Source organism: Haliotis cracherodii, unplaced genomic scaffold (assembly GCF_022045235.1).
Source record: "Haliotis cracherodii isolate W230 unplaced genomic scaffold, xgHalCrac1.p SCAF_3, whole genome shotgun sequence".
In the NCBI taxonomy this organism is placed as follows: domain Eukaryota; kingdom Metazoa; phylum Mollusca; class Gastropoda; order Lepetellida; family Haliotidae; genus Haliotis; species Haliotis cracherodii.
Genome location: NW_027266286.1, coordinates 60607223 through 60631401, shown reverse-complemented (window position 1 = coordinate 60631401; position 24179 = coordinate 60607223). Strand labels below are relative to the sequence as shown.

General features: G+C 42.1%; 1 protein-coding gene across 2 annotated transcripts in view; it reads left to right on the top strand.

The window, feature by feature from the left end:
- The window catches only part of LOC139474581 (connector enhancer of kinase suppressor of ras 2-like), a 63059-nt gene that overhangs the window by 14457 nt on the left and 24423 nt on the right, over window positions 1-24179 (top strand). For both annotated transcript variants that reach the window (XM_071257649.1, XM_071257650.1), the window contains exon 8: window positions 4353-4612. In XM_071257649.1, coding sequence (XP_071113750.1) covers window positions 4353-4612 — 260 coding nt within the window. The remainder of the gene's footprint in view (window positions 1-4352; window positions 4613-24179) is intronic.

The window sequence follows — 24179 nt, the reverse complement described above, 5'->3', positions numbered from 1 at the left end:
TACCAATTTTATATATACCCACGTGTATACCTCATACTTTCTTTTTTAAACTTGTTTACTTCCAATGCCCATCACAGCTACATAATGTACCCTCACAATTGTAGGTTTGTCCTAAACATACTTACGTATTTCACATATGCATATAATCATTATTTATTCTTAGAATCTACGTTATATACATTTCAATTATTTAATTTTCAGGTGCCAAATTTCGTATTTGTTCATGGTGCATCATGTACATTTGAAAGTGCAGGCATGCTGTGCATGCGCCTCCAATGTTTATTCGCTTTTCATCTGCCATGTTGTCTCATTCTTCTCGGCCCTCCAACCACCCCATCCTACATCCTTGGAGTTGTGCCGGTTGTTGCCTCCATCCATAACTTAATTCCTACTATTTCATTAAAAACATTGGGCATTTTATTTCATAATCCCCCAATTCATATTCAAATTCCAACATATTTTCAAATCCCTTCTACTGCCCATGCACACACAGCTCTTTGTCAGGCCGGCTTGCTCCTACTATCAGCTGCTTCCCCAATGTTGTCCAGGCTGGCTTGCCCCTACAATCAGCTGCTTCCCACGGTTGTCCAGGCTGGCTTGCCCCTACAATCAGCTGCTTCCCCATGGTTGTCCAGGCCGGCTTGCCCCTACAATCAGCTGCTTCCCCACGGTTGTCCAGGCCGGCTTGCCCCTACAATCAGCTGCTTCCCACGGTTGTCCAGGCCGGCTTGCCCCTACAATCAGCTGCTTCCCCACGGTTGTCCAGGCCGGTTTGCCCCTACAATCAGCTGCTTCTCCACGGTTGTCCAGGCCGGCTTGCCCCTACAATGAGCTGCTTCTCCACGGTTGTCCAGGCCGGCTTGCCCCTACAATCAGCTGCTTCCCCTTGGTTGTCCAGGCCGGTTTGCCCCTACAATCAGCTGCTTCTCCACGGTTGTCCAGGCCGGCTTGCCCCTACAATCAGCTGCTTCCCCACGGTTGTCCAGGCCGGCTTGCCCCTACAATCAGCTGCTTCCCCACGGTTGTCCAGGCCGGCTTGCCCCTACAATCAGCTGCTTCCCCACTGTTGTCCAGGCCGGTTTGCCCCTACAATCAGCTGCTTCCCCATGGTTGTCCAGGCCGGCTTGCCCCTACAATCAGCTGCTTCCCCACGGTTGTCCAGGCCGGTTTGCCCCTACAATCAGCTGCTTCTCCACGGTTGTCCAGGCCGGCTTGCCCCTACAATCAGCTGCTTCCCCACTGTTGTCCAGGCCGGCTTGCCCCTACAATCAGCTGCTTCCCCACGGTTGTCCAGGCTGGCTTGCCCCTACAATCAGCTGCTTCCCCACGGTTGTCCAGGCCGGCTTGCCCCTACAATCAGCTGCTTCCCCACGGTTGTCCAGGCCGGCTTGCCCCTACAATCAGCTGCTTCCCCACGGTTGTCCAGGCCGGCTTGCCCCTACAATCAGCTGCTTCCCCACGGTTGTCCAGGCCGGCTTGCCCCTACAATCAGCTGCTTCTCCACGGTTGTCCAGGCCGGCTTGCCCCAACAATCAGCTGCTTCCCACGGTTGTCCAGGCCGGCTTGCCCCTACAATCAGCTGCTTCCCCACGGTTGTCCAGGCCGGCTTGCCCCTACAATCAGCTGCTTCCCCACGGTTGTCCAGGCCGGCTTGCCCCTACAATCAGCTGCTTCCCCACTGTTGTCCAGACCGGTTTGCCCCTACAATCAGCTGCTTCCCCACGGTTGTCCAGGCCGGCTTGCCCCTACAATCAGCTGCTTCCCCACGGTTGTCCAGGCCGGCTTGCCCCTACAATCAGCTGCTTCCCCTGGGTTGTCCAGGCCGGCTTACCCCTACAATCAGCTGCTTCCCCTTGGTTGTCCAGGCCGGCTTGCCCCAACAATCAGCTGCTTCTCCATGGTTGTCCAGGCCGGCTTGCCCCTACAATCAGCTGCTTCCCCACAGTTGTCCAGGCCGGCTTGCCCCTACAATCAGCTGCTTCCCCATGGTTGTCCAGGCCGGCTTGCCCCTACAATCAGCTGCTTCTCCACGGTTGTCCAGACCGGCTTGCCCCTACAATCAGCTGCTTCCCCACGGTTGTCCAGGCCAGCTTGCCCCTGCAACCAATCTCATAAAACATTTATCATTCTTAAGCAACAACCGAGCCAGCTCCCAATTTTTGTGCCAATTTTATAATAAATAATTTTAGTCTACTTGTTGTTTTGTTATTTCTGCACAAAGACTTTCCTCACAGTGCTTCCTACTGTTAATGATAACATGCGCACAATTAGTATGGATGTAATCTCATCAACAGGGTGTCTGTCCAGATGCAATTAAGGCTCTTGTTAGCCATTTGCAAAATTTTCATGGCGCAAAACTACTAAACTGCTACGACATGCGCGGTTCGTCCTGAGTAAGTTTTGTCAGCACCATACCCGTGCTTGTGGGTTTCACCATAGTGTTAAATGTCTAAGACCTGCATCAGTTGGGTTTTCCTCCCACATTAAGCTGACACGCTGTGATATATGCTTACCGGAATACTGTGAAAAGCGATGTCCACCTCACTCACTCACACTGTGACCTGCAACATGACACACTGTGTTAAATCCACCTCTCACTCACTCACTTACTCACTCACTCACTCACCCACCCACCCACCCACCCACCAACATTCACTCAACCATCCACCCTCTCTCACTCACTCACTCACTCACTCACTCACTCACTCACTCACTCACCCACCCACCCACCCTCACTCACTCACTCACTCACTCACTCACTCACCCACCAACACTCACATACCCACCCACCCACCAACACTCACACACTCACTCACTCACTCACTCACCCACCAGGCCACCCATCCACCCACCCACCCACCCACCCACTCACTCACTCACTCACTCACTCACTCACTCACTCACCCACCAGGCCACCCACCCACCCACTCACTCACTCACTCACTCACTCACTCACTCACTCACTCACTCTGCGACACATCAGGCCTTCCTCCATCATTACCTGACTGGCTGTGATATTACTGAAAAACTGTACAAAGCAGTGGTGGAACGTAGTCGCGTGTACAGCGCACAGGCCACATATCGGACAGTTCAGCCACGTTGGCCGCGGAGCGCGGGTTTGATGAGTGACTGTGTTTGATCCCGTGTTTGGTCCTGACCCACACTGAAACACAGGTGTCTCTTTGGGCAAGAGTCCTTGTATGAAATGTGCCTCTGTTAACCCAGCAGAGAATGGGTACCCGGTAGGATAAGATTGTATGATGAGTAGGATGGTGCCTTACAAGGCAACTTGGACTCTCCGCAGGGAGCTGAGAATGAAATTTGAGGGCACACTGATTATTAGGGTAATAATCTAGCACTTTGAGCATGCTTTAGGATGTGGATTTGACACATGGTAAATATAAACATTATCCCCTGCCACATATAGTACAAACATTATTATCCATCTGTCTTTCAATCTGTCCGTCATTCTGTCATTCCGTCTATCCTTCCATCTGTCCGTCAGCTTCTCAGAGGGGACATATTTTCTCAAAAACTGTTTAAGTCAGAGAAATGAAATTCTACACACTGATTTTACTGGGCATGATCTCAAATGAGTTTGAAAATTGGTGTCATAATTCATGTGTTATGGACCTTGCACCATGCTTTTCAACTTAACGCATACTGTGTGAAATGGGGACAGGTTTTCTCAGAAACTACAGAGGTTACATCAATGAAAGTTTGCATGCTTATCTAAGAGATACTTGTCAAAATTGAGTTTGAAAATTGGTCCTGTCAATTATTATACCCCCAACAAAATGTTGGGGGTATATAGTTATACCAAAGGTCCGTCCGTCCATCTGTCTGTCTGTCCGAAAACTTTGTCCGCGTGATTTCTCTTAAACTATTCAGTGGATTCATCTCAAACTTAGTACATATAATCTGTGTCATATGGAGGTGTGCAGTCAAAAGAAAAATATTGTTTTTATGAATTTTCCATTTTTTTATGAATTTTACAAACCCTAACCATATCCTAGCTATTTAATTTGTAACTACTGACACACTAGGCAGGTCAGGGATATTAGTGAGCCACGCTCACTTTTGCACTTGTTGTTTTACAGAGTTACGGCCCTTGATCCATGTTATTTTTATTGGTGCAACGTGTGTGCAATGGGGACAAGTTGTCTAGGAAACTACTGAAGTTATCTTATCTATGAGATACTACTCAAGACTAGGTTTTTTTTGTGTGTAATAATTATACTTCTACTATATGAACAAACAAAATTCTAATGTGACCCATGGCGGGGGATCGTGATAACCCTGTTATTGTTACTATTGTTGAGAAACATGTTCTTCTCACTCACGTGTTGCAGCTTGGCTGGCAGCTGAAGAAGCTGGTTGAGACGCTGAAGGAGAAACCAAAGGAGGTTGTGCTGTTGCTGAAGAAGAGGCCTCGTCACATCAGTCCGTTCGGGAATCTACCCAACCGGAAGAACAAACAGCATGCCCAGGCGGCGACACTGCCGAAGATACTGAAGAAACGGAGGTCACGTGAAGGTGACGCCAAACAGACACGGCCATCACTGCAGGAGTTCACGTCCTCCGCACCGACAGGGGACATCTACGTGACTAAGTGAGTACTTGTATTTGGTTTTCAAATGATTTGTTGCAGAGATGGTAGCAGTGAAATTGGTAAAATATAGTTACTACTTTTAAAGGTTAGTAAAATCCCAGGCATGGTTGGCGCACTGAGGTGAAGCAGGTTATGTCCCTTGGTTATGACTGGATCTGCTGATCATGGGTTCAAATTCCATGAATTCTCACTGATTTTGTTTGGTTTGTACTCAAGGTGCTATGACTGAAGATTTGCTGGGGGAATATTGAATTTGTACCTACTCTCTGTTATCATCAGTGGGGTTAGGCTCACTGACTTAAACCATAGGTCTTCAGCATCCCTTGTTTGCCATATAAGGCGACAATGCTGTCGCAAGAGCTGACAAATGGGATCAGATGGTCAGGCTTAATTTATGCATGTCGTATCCCAATTGCGTAGATCGATGCTCATGATGACAGTCACTGGATTGTCTGGTCCAGACTCGATTATTTAGAGACCTCCGTTATGTAGCTGGAATATTGCTGAGTGTGATGTTAAACAACAAACAACAAAGTAAATCACTACAACATGGAGTCACTGGGAGGAAGTCCCTCATTCAGTGGCATTCTGGGAGATTACTGGAATACTGTTGTAAAACATATGTCACTCGCTCGCTTGTTGCAGTAGTGTTCATGATGCTTTCTGCAAGTTTCCCCGATTGGGGAAAATTGTTAATATTGGTAAAATTGGTAAAAAAGACAACTTAATGGATTGGGTAGTCAGACTCGTTTACTTGGTTTAGTCTGTGTCATTGTACCTCGATGGCATTTGTCGTATCACATAATATCAATCACTGGATTGTCTGGTCAAGTCATGTAGTTGGAATATTGCTGAGTGCAGCGTTGAGCAAGAAACAAACAATTGAATTCGTCCAATGGTGGCAGCCCCTTTTATGTATCCTCTGTTTATTCTGGGGTCAAAATGAGTGACCATGTGTTTTGTGTTTCGCTTGCAGGATTTCCTTATATGCTGGTGTCACTATAACCAGTGGTAAACCCCACCCCTTCCTTATGACCAGTTGTAAACTCCACTCCCTCATTATAACCAGTGGTAAGCCCCACCCCCTCATTATAACCAGTGGTAAACCCCACCCCCTCATTATAACCAGTGGTAAACCTACCCTGCTCATTATAACCAGTGGTCACACACACACACTAACACACACACACACAAACACACACACACACACACACACACACACACACACACACACACACACACACACACACACACACACACACACACACACGGAACTAGAAAGCTGGGTCTAGTTTGGGTGTGAAATGAATGCTCACAGGTGACAGTATACAGCATGACATTTATAGCTTCATAGTCTAGTAAACTCACGACAAACATGGCAAACACAGGACAATGAGGCCATATTGCACCTGAGGCCATGCACGATACAATAGAGGGAAGTTACCCAGCTTCCTCAGTGATATCTACATGGGAGATGATGTACTGGGGCTTCACTGTTGGATGTCAGTGAGCGGCCATTTGGGACTTCCTAGTTAGATGTATTTGTCACAAAAAGTCCAGGTCCTCCATCTGTCTATTTGAACAAGGAAGACTGCATAATTTGTATTAACATATTTAGAGATAGCCTAAAGGTAAAATGAAATTTCTACATGCCAGAATCACCTATCATATGTGTGAGAGTGGTTGGAACCATGATAAGTTTACCTGTGTCATTTCTAACTGTAAACTCTCATCTTTTGATTTGTTTGAGAATTGCATGAATATGGTTAATGGCAGAAAAAAAATATAAGTAAAAATATGGCATGGGACAATTTCAACATCTACAATATTTATCACAGAGATACTCACTTTCGGAAACAAAATTGAACAAATAATTAATTAGAACAGAGATACTGATCCAGGAACTGATCATGCAAGCCTGTGAAAAAATATACTACATAAAAGAGTGAGTGAGTGAGTTGGGTTTAGCGCCGCTTTTAACAGTATTCCAGTTATATCACGGCGTGTCAGCTTAATGTGGGAGGAAAGCCCCAAGTGATGCAGGTCTCAGACGTTTACCACTTCGGTGAAACCCACGAGCATGGGTATGGTGCTGACAAACCTAGAAACATAATCGGGGCGAACTGGGATTCGAACCCACAATCATAGGTTTCTGGCTATAGGGTTATGTCACACCCTGCTAAGTCCAGACTTCTATTTTGCCCAAAAGTTTAGGTCCGTAGTATGATTATTATCCCCCGTCGCGCGAAAGCGCGAAGCGGGGGATATAGTATTCACGACCGTCCGTCCGTCCGTCCGTCCGTACGTCCCACCTGTTTGTTGCCGCGATATCTCAAGAACTAAACACTGGATTGTCTTCATATTTGGAACTATGGTGTATATACAGACTCCGCAGACACCAGTCGGTTTTGGTGACCTTGACCCCATTTTCAAGGTCACAGCAGGCATATCTGCTTTTGGAGTTGGAAAACGGTGTTGCCGCGATATCTCAAGAACTAAACACTGGATTGTCTTCATATTTGGAACTATGGTGTATATACAGACTCCGCAGACACCAGTCGGTTTTGGTCACCTTGATCCCATTTTCAAGGTCACAGCAGGCAAATCTGCTTTTGGAGTTAGAAAACAGTGTTGCCGCGATATCTCAAGAACTAATCGCTGGATTGTCTTCATATTTGGAACTATAGTGTATATACAGACACCGCATACACCTGTCAGATTTGGTGACCTTGACCCCATTTTCAAGGTCACAGCAGGCAAATCTGTTTTTGGAGTTGGAAAACGGTGTTGCCACAATATCTCAAGAACTAATCGCTGGATTGTCTTCATATTTGGTACTATGGTGTACAGGCGGGGGATATTTCGTCACTCTGTGACAAATACTTGTTTTTTTTAAATTCCATTTTCAAATGTTTTTTGATTTCCTCAAAATTTTAAGTAGCTATAAAAAATTGTGGCAGGATTTTTTAAGATAGGTTTTCAGCAGATTTAAGTATATTATTTTAAATAATTTATTTTCATCTATGGTGACATTAAATGAGTTAATGTTTACATTTTACTTATTTCTTGTCGGCAGTATTAAAAAACACTGCTTTTCGTTCATTTATTTATTTTTACACATCTCTGTTTTGGTTTTGGTGAGTAAAACAAGTGTAAAATCTGGCCCATCTTTATGCTAGTACCACATACGGATGCACAATGTCACTGACCCGGGAGCAAGCTAGCTAAGTCTCTGGGTCATCGCACTGAAGTCAGAGAACAGTGATAACAGATATGTGTGGTTACCCCATATAACAGGCACAGAATTCATTGATAATACAGTCGATAGACTTCATATCAGAATGGCGGTTGTTCTATATCATTTTCCACAAGTAAGATAAGAAAATTAAAGATGTTTGACATTTTGAAAACATTAGTGAAAGTCATCAAAAGTAAGGTTAGGCCACACGTTTTGTATTTTTCGTTTCACATAAAAACCCACCCCCACCCCCACTACTGAAAAGCAGCTGGAAAAGAAATATATTTAACATAAAAATGTTTATTATTATTATGTCTCCAGCTAGTAATATAGACCCTCTTATACAATATAAAATGTTATATCTAAAGTTCTTTGTTCAAGAAGCCAGCTGCAGTTTTAACTCCATGGCAGAATGATTTTCATATAAATAAATAAATGATTGACATATTGCAGCAATTTTTTATTTTTTTTATTTCTACCAACCTTGTGTGGAAAAGCTGCAATAAATCTTTGAAACATAAAATGTCATTCTATACATATAGGTGTGACAATCCGTGTATATCCCTGTGACAGTCAGTGTATATCCCTGTGACAGTCAGTGTATATCCCTGTGACAACCGTATATCCCAACAACAATCAGTGTATATCCCTTTGACAACCGTATATCCCAACAACAGTCAGTGTATATCCCTGTGACAACCGTATATCCCTACAACAATCAGTGTATATCCCTGTGACAACCGTATATCCCAACAACAATCAGTGTATATCCCTGTGACAACCGTATATCCCTACAACAATCAGTGTATATCCCTGTGACAACCGTATATCCCTACAACAATCAGTGTATATCCCTGTGACAACCGTATATCCCAACAACAATCAGTGTATATCCCTGTGACAACCGTATATCCCTACAACAATCAGTGTATATCCCTGTGACAACCGTATATCCCAACAACAATCAGTGTATATCCCTGTGACAACCGTATATCCCTACAACAATCAGTGTATATCCCTGTGACAACCGTATATCCCAACAACAATCAGTGTATATCCCTGTGACAACCGTATATCACTACAACAATCAGTGTATATCTGTGTGACAACCGTATATCCCTACAACAATCAGTGTATATCCCTGTGACAACCGTATATCCCTACAACAATCAGTGTTTATCCCTGTGACAACCGTATATCCCAACAACAATCAGTGTATATCCCTGTGACAACCGTATATCCCTACAACAATCAGTGTATATCCCTGTGACAACCGTATATCCCAACAACAATCAGTGTATATCCCTGTGACAACCGTATATCCCTACAACAATCAGTGTACCTATCTATGTTTATCAGTGTATATCCCTGTGACAACCATATATCCCACCAATAATCAGTGTATATCCCTGTGACAACCGTATATCCCTACAACAATCAGTGTACCTATCTATGTTTATCAGTGTATATCCCTGTGACAACCATATATCCCACCAACAATCAGTGTATATCCCTGTGACAACCGTATATCCCAACAACAGTCAGTGTACATATCTATGTTTATCAGTGCATATCCCTGTGACAACCGTATATCCCACCAACAATCAGTGTATATCCCTGTGACAACCGTATATCCCAACAACAATCAGTGTACATATCTATGTTTATCAGTGCATATCCCTGTGACAACCGTATATCCCACCAACAATCAGTGTATATCCCTGTGACAACCGTATATCCCTACAACAATCAGTGTATATCCCTGTGACAACCGTATATCCCAACAACAATCAGTGTACCTATCTATGTTTATCAGTGTATATCCCTGTGACAACCGTATATCCCTACAACAGTCAGTGTACCTATCTATGTTTATCAGTGTATATATAGAAAGCTGGAACCAGGAAGTAAATGTCAGCCTAGGTAGGGTTAAGGCTAGAGTGTTTGTCAGGGCTTTGTATTTCACTAACGGGAGGTTGTACAACTGTGTCAGTCTTTGCTATGGCTTGAAGCTCACTGTAGTCTATGGAGGACCTTCATACCTGGATTACAGGTCATCTCGGTGTGCTGGATGTCGTGAAGCACAGGTAAGATGTTAGTGACCCCGATCGGGCTGTCAACTATGTGATTGATAAGTGTCATTGTCATCCATTTCAGACAGTATTTGCCAAATAATCTATGCCCCTGAACCTGTGTTTCAGGAGACTTGACTGTATATTTATTTTGTAACTTATGGACCATGTTCTGCTTAGTTTACTTGGATGAAACAGAAGTGCTGACCTTGGTCTTCGTGGTGTCAATGCCGGCTGGGATTGACATCTCTCTTGAAATGAACCTGTTAGTGACCCTTCCATGTGTGGAGGATAGTGGAATAGCCTAATTGTTAAACCTCTTCATGCCAAAGACCCAGGTTTGATTTCCCAATCAATACAATGTGTGAAGCACATTTCTGGTGTCCCCCACCGTGATGTTGATGGATTATTGCTAAAAGCAGCATAAAACCTCTCCCTCAGGTGGTAATGTTTGCTGACTTGGTTGATACATGTCATAGTATCCCAATTGTGTGATAGATGCTCACGATGTCAGTCACTGGATTGTCTGGTCAAGACTCGATTTTTTTTCAGACCGCTGTGATGTAGCTGGCATATTGCTGAGTGTGGCACTTATCAACAGACAAACAAACACAAATAAACTGTACAAAGTAGTGCCAGACATCACCTCATTCACTCAATCATGATTGAATGTACCCTTGCTTGTGTTTTGATCACAAGGGCTGGCACTACATTTGGGAAATCATTGATACAATGATTGATAGGCCATAATACATTAATTGTCATTTCTACCCCTCACATCACTTTCCCCCCACCTACCTACGGACGCAGAAAATGACTAACTTGTGTTCCCTTCCCTCTTTTGACCACCTCCGTGGTCTAGTGGTAGAGCGTCCGCCCAAAGAGCAAAATGTTCTGTGTTCGATCCCCGGCCGCGTCATGCCAAAAGACGTTAAAAGATGGTACTTGTTGTTACCCTGTCTGGCGCTTGGCATTAAGGTGCTAAAACAAGGACTGGTCGGCTCGAAGTCACACACATGCATACACGTCGCTATATAAGTGCAATAATCTTGGACGCGACATTAAACCCCATTTCACCTCACCCTTCTTTCTTGGCTTGATGAAAAACCCCATGTATATAGTTCCACCATACATTTATGCTTCATGTAAATCAATTCCACAAACAGGTAATGGACACAGATGTTTTAAACAGTTTGTTTTGAAAAAAGATTCTTATAAATAAAAAGCCCCCTACCTCACTTTAGAAAAACTGATTTGGAAATCTAATAATGAATTGATTGTCGCCTTAGCATCAGTCATATGATAGACTTTAAAATACTTCATGAAGGCATTGCAAATAATACAAGATTAATTATGGTATAACGGTGTTCCCTCGCTATTGAGCTCTGAATATAGCGCTAACTCAGTTATTGCACCCTATGACAGATAGCATATGAAAGCTATGACACATAAATGGATGACTCACAAGAGGACATTTTGGCGAGAACTTTTTTTAAGTGTGCTTTGGTTAGTTGCAAATTTCTGTGATATACTGTAGATCCACCAACCCTAAAAAAAAAATAATATATATATATATATATATAAAAAATATGTTAAAACATGCATCTTTTAAACACTAATTTCCTATTCCATTGGTGGTCTAGTGGTAGAGCATCTGCCCGGAGAGCGGAAGGTCCAGGGTTCGATCCCCAGCCGCGTCATACCAAAAGACGTTAAAAGATGGTACCCTGTCTGGCGCTCGGCATAAAGGGGCTAAAACAAGGACTGGTCGGCTCGGAGTCAGTATACTGTGTCTGAGTGGGGTATTCATGTTAAACTGCGGCATGTTATCTCAGTGAGCTAGCACTATAAATCGGAATCAGTCCGGACTAGTACAAGCAACCACATAAACACACACACGTACATGCACGTCGCTATATAAGTGCAATAATCTTGGACGCGACGTTAAACCCCATTTCACCTCACCTCACCTAACTCAGTTATTACACCCTATGACAGATGACTCTACCTATCATAAGTCCAGTAACATTGCGTATGACAGCGATGACACATAAATTGGTGACACACAAGAAGACATTTTGGCGAGAACTTTTTTAAGTATGCTTTGGTTAGTTGCAAATTTCTGTGATATACTGTAAATCCACCAACCCTAAAAAAATGTATTAAAACATGCATCTTTTAAACACTGATTTCCTATTCCATTCAAGACAAACCTGCCATTCTAAACAAAAATTAGGCACATAATGCATCAAACTGCCTGACCTAAAGGACCGCCTCCGTGGTCTAGTGGTAGAGCGTCCGCCTGGAGAGCGGAAGGTCCGGGATTCGATCCCTGACCGCGCCATACCAAAAGACGTTAAAAGATGGTACTTGTTGTTACCCTGTCTGGCACTCGGCATTAAGGGGCTAAAACAAGGACTGGTTGCCTCGAAGTCAGTATACTGTGTCTGAGTAAGGTATTCATGTTGAACTGCAGCATGGTATCTCAGTGAGCTAGCACTATAAATTGGAATCAGTCCGGACTAGTACAAGCAGCCACACAAACACACACACGTAAATGCACGTCGCTATATAAGTGCAATAATCTTGGACGCGACATTTCACCTCACCTCACCTGACCTAAAGACCAGCTTAATCAAACAAAATCATTGGAACAATTTTGTTGACAACCAACAATCTGAAATGTATTCATCTGTTTTAGTACATGATTCATTAATCCATGAGTAGTCATGGTTTGTTATATCATATACCAGGTATACTAAATGTCTATCATGTGGTTGATTCATAATATATGTTCATGTATAGCTAACCACAGAAAACACATAAATACTACAGCACAGACATGGATTATGTTTAAGTGGTTGCATATTATGAAATAGCAGTTCTTAAACGTGTACCGTATTAGACGTAATAAGCGCCCAGGGCGCTCTCAAAATTGGAAATAGGGGGCTCTTTTAAGAATATAATTTTGGGGAAAGGATTGAAAGATCGTAAATATTGTGGTTTATGCTTACAGCCTGAAATGATACAAAAGAAAAGTCTGTGCGTATTATACACGACAGATATATTTTTCCAGAATTTAATTGCCCGTAATTAAGGATGCATATAACACAGGAGTGCGTATTATACACAAATAAATAAGTCTTGTGTACATTTATCAATCGGAATGGTGCTAATTGGGATTGTTCACTAGTCAATATATTAGCAAATTTTGCCGCGGGTGCTTATTACGTTGAATATGGTATACATTTTATTTTTTAGCTTCCCAGTGGATGCACTCTGTATTTCTTTTGCACCCATTTTCAATTTATATGCCTATAGGATTCAGGATTTCATGTCCCTGTGTATATACAAGTGTTAACAATTCTCCCTCGCACCTGTACTCTAGCTACGTATTCAAGGCATGTGTTGGAAGCTATAGCTTTGCTCATGCAATAACACTATCATCACCCTAGACAGCTTGGATGGAAAGAAGCCATTTTAGACATATTTATAAAAATTACTTTGTCATTCAGCATTGTGATTTGTTAATCAGTGAATTGGGTTAATATAATATTTTTCTAGTTGTATAGATTAGACTTTATTTATATATTATGTTTTCTCAGGGATTGAGTGAGTGAGTGAGTTGGGTTTATCGCCGCTTTTAACAGTATTACAGTTATATCATGGTGTGTCAGCTTAATGTGGGAGGAAAGCCCGAAGTGAAGCAGGTCTCAGACGTTTACCACTTCATTGAAACCCACGAGCACGGGTTTGGTGCTGACAAACCTAGAAACATAATCGGGGCCTCCTGCATTTCTTTGTGTTTTCTTCCCACATTAAACTGAGATGCTGTGATATGACTGGAATACTGTTCAACCCCAACTCACTCACTCACTCACTCACTCACTCACTCACTCCAGATAAGTTTACCTAAGTATCAGATGTGAATCAACACTCATCCCAATCAGCGGGGACCAGGGACCACTTGTACAAAGTGATCTTACCGCTAAGACTATCATAAGCCTATGTTAAAGAATGGGAGTTACGATCATCTTAGTGCTAAGATTGCTTTGTGCAAGTTGACCCTGGTGTATAAATTCACGATTTTTGCAAAGTAAACCGTTAATCCAGAATGGTAGACTAAGTTTTCGCCAGTAACAAACTACAGATTTAAGAAATTTCACGAGTCCTTAGAGTTCATGACATCTGGCAGTTCATGTTTACCAGAACTACACAGAGATGATGTTATGTCATCCAAAATTATGTTATCTGGAACCAGACCATGGAGACCGCCTCCGTGGTCTAGTGGTAGAGCGTCTGCCCGGAGAGCGGAAGGTCCGGGGTTCGATCCCCGACCGCGTCATACCAAAAGACGTTAAAAGATGGTACTTGTTGTTACCCTGTCTGGCGCTTGGCATCAAGGGGCTAAAACAAGGACTGGTCGGCTCGGAGTCAGTATACTGTGTCTGAGTTGGGTACTCATGTTAAACTGCGGCATGGTATCTCAGTGAGCTAGCACTATAAATCGACATCAGTCCGGACTAGTACAAGCAGCCACACAAACACACACACGTAAATGCACGTCGCTATATAAGTGCAATAATCTTGGACGCGACGTTAAACACCATTTCACCTCACCAGACCGTGGAGATTAGCCTTTATTAAAATTCCATTTTAGTTTGTTATGTCAACAGCTGATCATATCACCATGAAGCAAATATTGAAATGGTATGAGACTGCAGCTGCCACTCTGTTCATTGTATTTATTGTTAACATGTATATGCGCTAGGGTCTTCAGTATCCACATATTGTACCAAGATAATAGTTACCTCTGCTGAATAATTCCCTACCAGTCATGTTATAAAGCGTATATAGCCTTGAATAGCTAGTGTATAACACCAGCCATAAATCATCAGGTATAGGTGTCAGACGTACTTTGCATGTATATTACATGTATATTTCACCAGTGACTGCATAGCGCAGGCTTCACATGAGTGACTTGTTTACTTGTCAGCAGGTGCAAAATAATGGATTCACTGAAAACCTGCATACATTTCTTTGGTAGTCAGGAATTTTGTTTGTTTGTTGTTTAACGTCGCACTCAGCAATATTCCAGCTATATGAAGGCAGCTGGAAGCTCCACTGAAGGATGAGTTGCAATGGATTCCCAAATGACGTCTCCATAATGTCTGGGCGAGCATTGCTGCTCATATTCACTATTAGTTTGTTTGTTTGTTTGTTTGTTTGTTGTTTAACGCTCCACTCAGCAATATTCCAGCTATATGACAGCAGTTTGTAAATAATCTGGACCAGATGATCCAGTGATTGACATCATAAGCATCGATTCACAAAATTGGGATACGATGACATGCATCAACCAATTCAGCGAGGCTGACCACTTAATCCTGTTAGTCTCCTCTTACGACATAGTTGCCTTTTACAGCAAGCATGGGTTGCAGAAGACCTATTCTACGCCGGATCTTCACAGGTCTAGTCAGGAGGTATAGAGTCTGCTCGTCAGGAAGTATTGAGTCTGCTTGTTAATGGCCTTTGTGTTCATTCAAGCAGTAAGACTTGTACTTTGCATGTCATTCTACATAGTAATGCCCCCTCCTTAAGGTTGAGGACACTGGTGGCTCAGTTGTCTAGGGTTCTGCAGTTCTCCCTACAGAGTTCCATCGCTTTGGCATGCTAGGAACCTATGATTGATCGTGGGTTCAAATCCCAGTTTGCCTTGATAGTGTTTCCAGGTTTGTCAGCAACATGCCCATGTTTGGGGGATTTGAAAAAATGATAAACAGTTTTTCTCCCACATCAGCCATGATATAACTGAAATACTGTTCAAAGTGTGCTTTAGCTCATCTCACTCACTCACTCATGGTGTCAATCAATCAAATATTGTATTCTGAAAAAAACATGTCAACATTGTTTATTTTTAAATAGGTAAAATAATTCAGAAGATGAACGGTGTAAAATGCCGAATAAGTAAATAAAAGAACCACCTCTGTGGCCTAGTGGTAGATAGTCCGCCCTTCATAACAAAATATGTTAAATGATGGTATTTGTTGTTACCCTGCCTGTCACTTGGCATTAAGGGGCTGAAACAAGGACTGGTCGGCTCGGAGTCAGTATACTGTGTCTGAATGGGGTATTCATGTTAAACTGCGGCATGGTATCTCAGTAGGCTAGCACTATTAATCGGCATCAGTCCAGACTAGTACAAGTCAGCCACACACATTCACATACAAATGCATGCGCAGCACTACAGAAGTGCAATAATCTTGAACGCAACCTTAAATCCCATTGCCATCACCTCACAAATATAGAAGATAAAGTGCAATTAATAAAGTAAATAAATGAAAAATAGACAAATCAGTCAAAAGGATAACTGACACAGACTACACCACTTCAATGGTTGGATGATGGATGGAAGAATGGAAGGATAGAGGGAAGGATAGATGGAAGGTTTGAAGGAAGGATAGATGGAAGAATGGAAGGTTTGAAGGAAGGATAGATGGAAGAATGGAAGGTTTGAAGGAAGGATAGATGGAAGGTTTGAAGGATAGATGGAAGAATGGAAGATTTGAAGGAAGGATAGATGGAAGAATGGAAGGTTTGAAGGAAGGATAGATGGAAGAATGGAAGGTTTGAAGGAAGGATAGATGGAAGATTTGAAGGAAGGATAGATGGAAGAATGGAAGGTTTGAATGGAGGATAGATGGAAGAATGGAAGGTTTGAAGGGAGGATAGATGGAAGAATGGAAGGTTTGAAGGAAGGAGAGATGGAAGAATGGAAGGTTTGAAGGAAGGATAGATGGAAGAATGGAAGGTTTGAAGGAAGGATAGATGGAAGAATGGAAGGTTTGAAGGAAGGATAGATGGAAGGTTTGAAGGAAGGATAGATGGAAGGTTTGAAGGAAGGATAGATGGAAGAATGGAAGGTTTGAAGGAAGGATAGATGGAAGAATGGAAGGTTTGAAGGGAGGATAGATGGAAGAATGGAAGGTTTGAAGGGAGGATAGATGGAAGAATGGAAGGTTTGAAGGAAGGATAGATGGAAGAATGGAAGGTTTGAAGGAAGGATAGATGGAAGAATGGAAGGTTTGAAGGAAGGATAGATGGAAGAATGGAAGGTTTGAAGGAAGAATAGATGGAAGAATGGAAGATTTGAAGGAAGGATAGATGGAAGAATGGAAGGTTTGAAGGAAGGATATTTGGAAGAATGGAAGATTTGAAGGGAGGATAGATGGAAGGTTTGAAGGAAGGATAGATGGAAGAATGGAAGGTTTGAATGGAGGATGGATGGAAGAATGGAAGGTTTGAAGGAAGGATAGATGGAAGAATGGAAGGTTTGAAAGAAGGATAGATGGAAGAATGGAAGGTTTGAAGGAAGGATAGATGGAAGATTTGAAGGAAGGATAGATGGAAGAATGGAAGGTTTGAAGGGAGGATAGATGGAAGAATGGAAGGTGTGAAGGAAGGATAGATGGAAGAATGGAAGGTTTGAAGGAAGGATAGATGGAAGAATGGAAGGTTTGAAGGAAGGATAGATGGAAGAATGGAAGGTTTGAAGGAAGGATAGATGGAAGAATGGAAGATTTGAAGGAAGGATAGATGGAAGAATGGAAGGTTTGAAGGAAGGATGGATGGAAGAATGGAAGGTTTGAAGGAAGGATAGATGGAAGATTTGAAGGAAGGATAGATGGAAGAATGGAAGGTTTGAAGGGAGGATAGATGGAAGAATGGAAGGTTTGAAGGGAGGATAGATGGAAGAATGGAAGGTGTGAAGGAAGGATAGATGGAAGAATGGAAGGTTTGAAGGAAGGATAGATGGAAGAATGGAAGGTTTGAAGGAAGGATAGATGGAAGATTTGAAGGAAGGATAGATGGAAGAATGGAAGGTTTGAAGGGAGGATAGATGGAAGAATGGAAGGTTTGAAGGAAGGATAGATGGAAGATTTGAAGGAAGGATAGATGGAAGAATGGAAGGTTTGAAGGAAGGATAGATGGAAGAATGGAAGGTTTGAAGGGAGGATAGATGGAAGAATGGAAGGTGTGAAGGAAGGATAGATGGAAGGTTTGAAGGAAGGATAGATGGAAGAATGGAAGGTTTGAAGGAAGGATAGATGGAAGGATAGATGGAAGGTTTGAAGGAAGGATAGATGGAAGAATGGAAGGTTTGAAGGAAGGATAGATGGAAGAATGGAAGGTTTGAAGGGAGGATAGATGGAAGAATGGAAGGTTTGAAGGGAGGATAGATGGAAGAATGGAAGGTGTGAAGGAAGGATAGATGGAAGGTTTGAAGGAAGGATAGATGGAAGAATGGAAGGTTTGAAGGAAGGATAGATGGAAGAATGGAAGGTTTGAAGGAAGGATAGATGGAAGAATGGAAGGTTTGAAGGAAGGATAGATGGAAGAATGGAAGGTTTGAAGGAAGGATAGATGGAAGATTTGAATGAAAGGATAGATGGAAGAATGGAAGGTTTGAAGGAAGGATGGATGGAAGAATGGAAGGTTTGAAGGAAGGATAGATGGAAGATTTGAAGGAAGGATAGATCGAAGAATGGAAGGTTTGAAGGGAGGATAGATGGAAGAATGGAAGGTTTGAAGGAAGGATGGATGGAAGAATGGAAGGTTTGAAGGAAGGATGGATGGAAGATTGGAAGGTTTGAAGGAAGGATGGATGGTTGGATGATGGATGAATGGAAGAATGGAACATGTTAACAGACAGACTACACCACTATGATGGATGGATGGAAGGAAGGAAAGAAGAATGGATGATGGATGGATGAAAGAATGGATGATGGATGAATGGAAGGGAGAATGGAGCATCTTAACTGACACAGCCTACACCACTACATTGGTTGGATAGATGGGTGGATTTTAAAGATGGACACCAACTGCACCACTACACAAGGGTAGTGAATCAGACCCGTCCACACCTGTCCCCTCTTCCTGTCTACACCTGTCCCATCTTCCTGTCTACACCTGTCCCCTCTTCCTGTCTACACCTGTCCCCTCTTCCTGTCTACACCTGTCCCATCTTCCTGTCTACACCTGTCCCCTCTTCCTGTCCACACCTGTCCCATCTTCCTGTCTACACCTGTCCCCTCTTCCTGTCTACACCTGTCCCCTCTTCCTGTCTACACCTGTCCCCTCTTCCTGTCTACACCTGTCCCATCTTCCTGTCTACACCTGTCCCATCTTCCTGTCTACACATTTGCCTGTCATATCGGTGTCTGTGGCACAGGAAATATTTACACAGTAGCAGGAACACTTTTGATTAGGTTCATTCTGAAGCCTTGTCACTAACTCATACGACTTGTTTCATCAAGATGTTTTGTTCTAGTATCTTGTTACTATCCACTGCTGGTCCGAGGCCTACTTGCCGTCTACTAGGTCATGTGTGCTATAACACTCTCATGTAGCCTTGAACCTACTTGAAACCTACAGTGACGCTCAACATTGATACAATGGTATAGAATTTCAAGTTGAGATGAAAGGTTGTAAATATCCTTATTTGGAAAAGTCAACCGTCAATAAGAAGTTGTGGTGACAGTCACTCAATGCCTCTCCTTAATGTGAGTACACTTTATGGTGTCTGTTTTAAATAATATATTATTTTTACCGGGTGTTATTAATCATATTTTTTAGCTATGATTTTGGGTGTCCTTCTTTTGTCATATATAATTTTTGTATTCCAAATAATTAGAGTTAGGAAGTTGGTTTTAACATCAGTCATTTCTGTTTAGACTTTGTCAATGATAAACTGAATTGTATTTAATGTAGCAGTGAGATGTGTATAGTAATTATATCGAGGTATGTCACCTTATTGTTCAAGGAAAGCCATTGTGTCGTATAATGTAGATATTTATCCCTTTGGTGTAATCTAAGCATGGACATGGTGCAGACAAACCAAGGATCTTGAATGGGTGTTTATCTGGGATTCAAACCCACAGTCACCAGATCCTAACATGGCTAAAGAGGAATAACTCTGCACGGGAATAGTGGCACCTTAGAAATCTGGATAACCAGTGAGAGATACATGTATGAACCAACCTTTGGAGCAGAACAAGTTCCCAGTACCCGATACCTGTCCCAAAAACATCCACATTAAGATCTTGACCTCCAATGGAGGTTTTTGTCAGATCTTCATGCAGAGATTTATCGTATGATATCTGATAAAAAGGTCTGATTTTAATTACATTGATTGTGCGCCATACCTAATTGTTGCTTATGTTGTCGACCATCGGTTTACCAGAGCTGCACTGGTTTAACTTATTAAGTGTGATAAGAAGTGACGAAAGGGAAGATTGGGTTGCAACAATGTGTAACCTTGTATCTCCATAGTTCTCATGCTGTCAACCACTGGTTTACAAGAGCTGCACTGGTTTCTTATCCAGCTTGACAAGCCGAGTACTGTGGGGAGGGGGAGGGGGAGGGGGTGGGGTTCGGGTGGCTACAATGTGTATCCTGGGTGACTGCATCTCCTTAGTTCTTTGCTCATGCTGTCAACCTCTAGTCTCTTGTCCCAGGCAGCCATGATGTCACCAAATTAAACATTAAACAACATTCGCTCGCATCTGTTAAAAAGCTTAAGATTAATAACAGAATAATAAACTTCATACAACAACATTACGTCATATATTTAAAATAAAAAATGAAATTATATTTGTTTGTCCTGTGGCTGTGAAAATAAAGCTAAGTATTTAGACACTGCTGTGATGTTAATCCACAAGAATGCTGATTCTGCTGTCGATGTAGGCATATTTCAACCAGGAAGTCCGCAACCCTGTGTGTCTTGCAGCATCAGTAGTGTTAGATAACACACTTCTGGACCAATATCCTCGAGTCAGGTGCTCAGACACAGGCATACAGGTCAGAGAAAACTATATTCTTGTATGTAGATAAACAATATTTACACGCTTGGACTACATTGAATTAATTATTGAATGTTCATGAAACTTTTTTCCTAACCAAAATTATGTAGAAGTCCTGCGAATACCCTACATCTCTTTAATCATTGCCATTATCCTGTATACTCACTATAATAATCTCTAGATTTTCAACGGATCATCTTTACTGTCAGCTATTCATAGTCAGTCGTATGGATAATAGTCTTCCACTGGTCAGTACTCTTGCACATGTCCAAGGCATGTGAAAAAAAATGGAATGCAGAGCTCCAGATAAGCTGCGTATCTGCGTGAAATACGCATCAGAAATGCAGAAATACGCAGTAAAATATAATCCAAGCGTATCAAATACGCAACGAACATTACAGATACGCTACAAAAATAATATTTGTGCGTATCATCAAAATATTGTGAAGTAACCCTGCGTATTCGATTACCAAAACTTATTTTGAAATTATAAACGGGCATTCCGTCAACCTTGCCAAACTCCACGATGACAGTCACATCATGATCATTTGCCATCACACTTTCGTGTGGAAGTATCGTGGTATTTTTGAGTCCTATAAAGCTCTCGAACCCACACGACACCAGTTTGCAGGGACTAGATGAATAGTGTTTTTAAATATTTAACTTAAATACCCACATGTGTAAAAACTAGTGGGTAACAGAAATTTGAATACGCAGATAGAATTACTGATACCCAATGATTTTAAGATGCATGGGTAAAATACCCACAACACCAAAAGCTTATCTGGAGCTCTGGGAATGATTGTCTTTGTTGCTTCTTTGTTATTCTTTGATTCTTAGGGACAATGTCACTGTCAATGTGTTCAGTTGTAGCAGTATATATGTGACAGCTGGGTTGGATATTGTGAGGTTGGTTAACTACCTTGTTATTTAATCCCCTGCCACCAAGTGGGGCATATAGAAACAAAGTTTGTTTGTCCGTCCATCTGCTTCTCAAAGTGAACACATTTTCTCAAACACTATAAGTCAGAGAAATGAAATTTTACACACTGATACGACTGTTCATGATCTTAAATGAGTTCGAAAATTGGTGTCTTAAATTCACAATTTTACAAAGTTATGGCCCTTGATCTGAGCTTTTCAACTAAATGCATACTTCGTGAAATGGGGACAAGTTTTTCTTGTTTTCTGTTTTCTTGTTTTGATCCAGGTTTGAATTTAATGTTTGATCATGTTTGGGTTGAGTTCCATTTACTGTCAAAAAGCATCTTTTTATTGCCAGGAGGGGCAGTGGGGTAGCCTAGTGGTTAAAGCATTGGTTCGTCACGCTGAAGTCCTGGGTTCTATACTCCACATGGGTACAAAGTGTGTAGATCATATCTGATGTCCCTCGCCGTGTTATTGCTGGAATATTGCTAAAAGCTCTATTGTCCTGGAGTAGTTGCCAAATGCTACTGAAAAGGGGACCAACCACTTCTTTCATATTACTATAGTTAATCTGTCATGCCAGCTTTGGTTTATAAGAAAACTTACAACTTTATGGATAGCAACTTCTGGTTTATTGCATATAGCGGCATTTCAGTGTAGATTCTTACACCGTTATCAAGCTGGAGTGACAGCAACCAAGTGATGAGAAGCATACATGCCTGACATGTTGTGATAAGCAGCAGATTACCATTGCCAACAACAGGTAATAGATAACAAGTAGCATACAGATAATTGGATGCAGCCAAATGTACAGTAAGAATAACACATAGCACACAGGTAATGAAGCACACAGGTAAGAAGCCGTAATGTACTTTGCTGTTGGGGTCTGTCAACAATGGACCTTGCTGTTGGGGTCTCTTGATACAATTGACCTTGCTGTTGGGGTCTCTTGATACAATGGACCTTGCTGTTGGGGTCTCTTGATACAATGGACCTTCCTGTTGGGGTCTCTTGATACAATGGACCTTGCTGTTGGGGTCTCTGGATATAATGGGCCTTGCTGTTGGGGTCTCTGGATACAATCGACCTTCCTGTTGGGGTCTCTTGATACAATGGACCTTCCTGTTGGGGTCTCTTGATACAATGGACCTTGCTGTTGGGGTCTCTGGATACAATGGATCTTGCTGCTGGGGTCTCTTGATACAATCGACCTTCCTGTTGGGGTCTCTTGATACAATGGACCTTGCTGTTGGGGTCTCTTGATACAATGGACCTTGCTGGGGTTTCTTGGTACAATGGACCTTCCTGTTGGGGTCTCTTGATACAATGGACCTTTCTGTTAGGGTTTCTTGATACAATGGACCTTCCTGTTGGGGTCTCTTGATACAATGGACCTTGCTGCTGGGGTCTCTGGATACTATGGATCTTTCTGTTGGTGTCTCTGGATACAATGGATCTTGCTGTTGGGGTCTCTGTCTAAGATTGTAGAAATTATATACTAGTATATATTTTTTTATACTTAATGCCAAGACAAGTCTAGATCAAACAAAACCAGGTCTAGTTTCCTTTATTCCACATGAAAAGATGGACATGTGGCTGTGACAAAACGCCTTTCTATGTTCATTCTGTGTTTCTTCTAAACTTACACAGCCAGAAGAGGCCTCATCAGGGGTGTGGAAAATCAATGGCTATCATGCCCAATTCGTTTCGTTCGATCGTTGGACAAAAACAAAATTAGCTTCTGCTGCCCACTGACTATCTTAGAACAAGTGAATTTAATACATATACCATATTCACTGTATTTCAGCCTCCTGCTGCAATATACATCCCCAGACCAATTTCTACACCAATCTTTAAGTAATCTTTTAATGAGCTTCCCTGTAAAGACTTACAGTGACAGTCCAGATTATCTAGCTATACTTCAGGAAACAACAGCGCAGAAGGCGTTTATAATGGCCTTGTAACTGTTATAGGGAAAGTTTTGATTTCATTGACGTTTGAACTAAGTCTGTTAACAACCTCTTGATCTCTGTATTGCTTTTGTTTGGTTTTATGACCATTTATGATGGAAATAATGGGCTTTTGAAATTGATTATTACTAAAATTATTTGTTTGTTTGTTGTGGTTGGTTTATGTGGGATCATATACTAAACAAAAAAAGTTAGGCATCAAGAAATATTTCCATGTACTGTACACATTCGAATAAACTCAGTCTTCACTGCAAGAAAATATCCCCCAAAATATTTTTTGTTCGGTTATGCATTTTTCTGGTTGTAACGTTCTGATGGTAATATTTCGCTGTTTGACAGGTATCAAATCATATTAACCACTTATGTTAGATCCCTTTTGGTGAAACTGAAAAAATATTTATCAGCGAATTGGAGTGTAAATTGTGTAATATATATACCACTTGCTCCTCAACACTCACTCTCTGTTGATATAGGAGTTTGTATGTTAAACAAGCCTGT